Genomic DNA, 4,815 nt, shown 5'->3' with positions numbered 1-4,815 from the left:
GTCCTGTTGAACAAGGTCAGCACCCTGCATCCAAGTTGCATGGTTAGATGCTTAAGTGGAAGAAGGTGACCCAGGATTCTGCTCTTGCTGTATGTGACCTGCTTTTGGGATCTCTTCTTGCATTCTGTCACCCATGAGCCTGGCTGTGTTGCAGGTGCCAGGAGATGCTTCTCTGGAGAGACCACACTAGAGTGGTGGGGCTTTCTTGGTGGGTTGAGCAGTGCAGTGTACGAGTCCCCCTTTCAGAGGGGAGCATTTTTTGGCATATAATCAGTCCAGATTCATCCCTCTTTCCTACTCACTGGCTTTTCTGACTGCTGCGAATGGCAGGGCAGCACAGAGAAGTTAATATCCAGTGCTGGGATCTGTGCAGTCTTCCCAAAACTGACTCAGCTCAGAGTCTAGCCCCACAGCTGGCTGCTGACTTAGGAGGCACTGGAAGGTAATGTTTTCTGTCATTGCCCATCAATATTTGGTTCATCAAGTTGCACTGATTTATTAAACAGACACAGATGGTATTCAGACTTTGGAAATGCTTGTGGTGGCAAGAAATGTGGTATTAGGAACACAGGTAGATGAACCAGTTTAACTCTCGCACAAGAAAGGCAAAAAAAACTTTGGATCTCAGTTGAGCAAGTATTTAACAACTTTTTTTTTCCACACAGAAAGAGTAGTTAAAAATCTTTGCACTGGCAAATGTAAAACAGGTCTTTTCACCTTAGCAAATGTTTTTAGCCTGCATCTGAACCTAGCAAGACAGCAATGATATCTTGAGTTCTAGCTTTTCAAATCTATTTTATCCTGTTGAACAACAGTTGTTGGATAGTACCGCTTGAATTAGGACTTGGTAAATGCCATTTGGCTTGTTTTCTGAAGATTACCAGCCCAGATAAGGCCTGGTGTTTAGATTTTTCTTGTTCAGTTAGTGTTTTGCTCATAAGAAATTGTGTAGAGTTATACTGTGGGTCCACATGGGCACTGGTATGTAAAATGAACTATTTAATGGACTTAATGGAAATTGTTTCTTCCAGGTTTTCACTGTGATGGTTGCTTGTTGATCTCTCTTCGTTCTGTTTCATAAGTAAAATATTTTGCTCTTTTTCCAGGCTCACATTAAATTTCCTATTGACTATCCATATTCACCACCTACCTTCAGATTCCTGACCAAAATGTGGCACCCCAACATTTATGAGGTAAGGTGTTATTTAAACTAATTTTTTTCTCAGGCATATGAGAAGGTTTTCTATGTTCTTAAGCTTCTGGAAGTATTGAAAGGTACTAAATGTCTCTAGCCATAACTAAAGTGGTTAGCTGTTGGTGTTTAAATGTCAGCTTCATGGTTGCAGAGTTAAATCTAAATGTTGTAGGAAATGCTGTTCCTGTAGGCAGGGATGGAGCCTTTCTCATACCTGCAAGTGCAGCAGGTGGCCCCAGCCGAAGCATTGTGCCATGAGTGTTGGCAATTTTAGGGGATTCTTGGATCAAGGCTGGTGTGCGGGGTCTTGCCTTATTGCGATACTTGGGGCAACTAGTTGTTGTTTTTTTACACCTTTCAAGTACATTTTTAATTTGAGCATATCTTACAAAATTGTGTGATGAGACAAGAAATGGTGGGAAACAAGCTTCTGCAGCAGTCAGCCTATGATGAAGGGGTTTGGACTTTGGGTGATCCAACTGCAGAAAGAACCAGAGCTGGAGTCCAGCTTCAGGAGGATTCACGCACAGCCCTGGTCACCCTGGGACCAGAGTGAACAGATACCTTTGGGCTTAATGTCCGCTAGCCAATTTGAAGCGGCCCTTAGTTCAATGCATGTATGGGTCATGTTCGGAGCGTAACACTGGGCTATCAAGTCCATGATTGGATCATGGTACAACTACATGGCAGGTCCAAAAAGGGAATGATTTTATATAAATGCTTTTTAGAAAGCAGCACCCCCTAACTTGAAAGCATTGTCTTCATGATGCTGAGCACAAGTTGCTTGGAGAGATTTAAGGTAAAGTCATCATGGACCAAAGCACCAGGGGAAGTGCTGCAATGAGGATATGTCTGGTGCATATCAGCATGGTGTGGTGCTCTGCTTGATGGACTAACTCAGGGGCTGATGGTGGCCCCGCTGTGTTAATATGGTAGTGCTCAGGCTAACCTCTGCTGTTGCTGGGGCATAGCATATGTTGCCCTGCATCTGGTGTGAATGGACTATGTTGTGTTTCTTGCTGGGCTTTCATCTATCAAGTGATCTTTAAGGTTTATCCTGGAGCAGCAGCTTGAGACAGAGTATAATAGTGCTGCTGCAAAGACTGTGAGAAGCAACGTTTCATTTCATACAATTGGTTCAAAATTACCAAATTTCATAGAGCTGTATTTGAAAGTTGAAGGTCTGTTTTGGCTCAAAATTGACTTAAGCTTTTTAGTGGAGGCCAGTCATATCCCTGCTAAACTTTTGGATATCCTAGACAAAGAGTCAGCCTGATAGGACTGCTTGAATAGTTTGAAGAGCTAAAGGCCTTTCAAAAATGTTCCTGTTGATGCAGCTCTGTCACCTTATCACAGGTCTTCTTAGGAGAGGTTCTGCAGGCTTCCTTTGGGCACACTTCAAAACAGGAATGTCACTTCTCTTCCTTGCTGTGAACAAATGGTGGCTTCGGTTGATGCCTTGGGCTTGGAAGATCCTTTTCTAAGAAGTTGCTGCTGCTAAATGCCCAGCCTGGAATGAACATGCTTCAAATGTCATGGTGAAAACAGCACTGATCGCTTAGTAATAAATGGCCAAAAGTGTCTCCAAACTTCAGTGCAAAGCAGGATAGTAATCAACTTTAATTTCTGGACACTCAGGAGGATTGCCCTAAGCCCAGGGACATCCTGAAATCAGTCATCTGACAGTCTTCTGACTTGAGTTTTGGACTTGGCACAGAATCTTGCATGTAGCTAAGGATGATGTTTCTCTTTAAGGCTCTATTTCAGTTATGTGGGAGTTTGATCTATAAATAAAGACAACTTTGAGACCTGCAGATTACTGCAGATCCATATTGCGGATGTTGATTCTGAATCCAGAAATTCTCGTGCAGGAGGGGAGTGCGAAATGGTTACCAAAATGGTATGTACAAAATGAGTCTTGGAAAGGGCCTCTCCCAGTCCTGGTGGGAAAGATGAAAAATTTGCTCTAGAATCAACTGAAGGTAGGAGGAGAAACTAACCCAAAATTTGATGGGTTATTTTGGGGTTACTCTTCAAATACTCCATCTCTCAGCTTTGTACTTTTGTGTTCATAGCAGTATTTCTTGGAGCTGAGAGAATGTGAAGCAGCTTGCAGGCTGTTTTGGAAACAACATTTAAGCAATGAAGATGAGGCACTGGGTTAATTCCAAATGAAACTGAGAATAAATTAGCAAAGGGCTTCAGGTTTGAGGGTTTGTCAGGAGGAAGGGGGTAATCTTTCAGTGTAAGGAAGATGAAAGCAGCAGTTTACAGAATCTGCTGGTGGGACCAGATAGAGGTTGGGATTGATGTTCCAGTTCTGAGCAATGAGACTTGAGTAACTTGTGTATTTTCCTCATCTCCAGTTTATTTGGATCATCTAATTGAATTTTGGTAGAACTGCATTCAAACTTGGTTTTTATTTTTATGACATAAGTTCTCAGTCCTAATAGAAGTATAGGGTATTTTCCATTGGCAGATGAATACCCCATCCTCCTTGTTTATAACTTTAAAAAATGTATGTGGGGAAAGGCTCTCCCCTTGACTACAGTGATCCCTAAAACCTTGTGCCGATCTCATCAGGCCCCAGGACAGCTTTACCCTTCCAGACTCTGTAATGCAGTTCTGCCCTGCTTGAATTCCCAAACATGTAACATTCATTGTTGCAAGAGGGAAACTTCTCACAGCCTTGCTTCCCTCTATATTGTCATATTGCCAAATATCTGCTCATCCACATGCTGCTGACCTGATCATGTGAGGAACTTCCCCTGAGTGCAGCAATGGCTTCTCCTGGCCACCAGCACTGCATTCTCCTAGGAGATGGTTAAAGGAGAAACTGGGGAAACTCATGTAAACTATGAATAAAACCAGAATAGTCTGTGAACATAATCTAACATTAGCAAAGTTAACTTCACCTTAAAATGATATTAAAAAATATTTTCTAGATTGCACAAGCCTGTTGGAGTCCTAAAAAGGAAACTGCCTTGTTATGGCAAACTGTTCCAGCAGCATAAGTGGGTGTTTGGGTATTCAGCAGCTCCAGGTGCTATGTTGCTGTTTTTCATTGTGTTCTTGACAAAAAAACCTGCTTCAAAATGATGAGGGCTTGCTAGATTAGCATACCTGGCAGGGGTAGTGAGCTGCTGAAATCTGGATACCGATCAGAAGCCTCCAATGTTGAAGCAGGATCTTGTTTGGTTATAAAACAAATGTCATTGCTAATCAAGGAGAGTTGAAATGTTTGGGAGGCCCTTCAGGTGAGCTGCTGCTATCTGTAGCTGGGATCACTGTCTTGGGCTCAAAGGCACAGATGCTATTGCCGTGAGCAGTGCTACTTTTTGTTTTGGCTCCTGTATGTTGAACAGTGTTGGAGGATCCTCAGGACGAAGCTAAGACCAGGTGTGTGGGGAACTGGCAGCCTGTGCTCTCAAACAGAACTGATCTGCAGCTTCTGTCTTGTTCCTATCATCAACCTGTACCTTGGATCAGGGTGACAAGAGACAGTGTGAGTGCTGCCTGTCAGCTGAGGCTGTGCCACCTGAAGGTGTGGGACTGCCTCTGGGACCTTGTAAGTCAGCCCAGTGTCCAGCTGCAAGAGGCAGCAAGCCAGCAGGGGCCGG

The 4,815-nt window shown here is 43.3% G+C and overlaps 1 protein-coding gene across 1 annotated transcript in view; it reads left to right on the top strand.

Moving 5' to 3' along the window:
* Positions 1-1,100: 1,100 nt before the first annotated feature.
* Positions 1,101-4,815, top strand: part of LOC104618118 (ubiquitin-conjugating enzyme E2 R2) — a gene marked incomplete at its 5' end in the record, with an annotated part of 9,771 nt that continues 6,056 nt past the window's right edge. The window contains one exon of the mRNA XM_010283636.1: positions 1,101-1,193. Coding sequence (XP_010281938.1) covers positions 1,101-1,193 — 93 coding nt within the window. The remainder of the gene's footprint in view (positions 1,194-4,815) is intronic.

This window comes from Phaethon lepturus, unplaced genomic scaffold (assembly GCF_000687285.1).
Source record: "Phaethon lepturus isolate BGI_N335 unplaced genomic scaffold, ASM68728v1 scaffold7643, whole genome shotgun sequence".
NCBI lineage: Eukaryota > Metazoa > Chordata > Aves > Phaethontiformes > Phaethontidae > Phaethon > Phaethon lepturus.
This window is presented reverse-complemented; position numbering and strand designations above follow the sequence as displayed.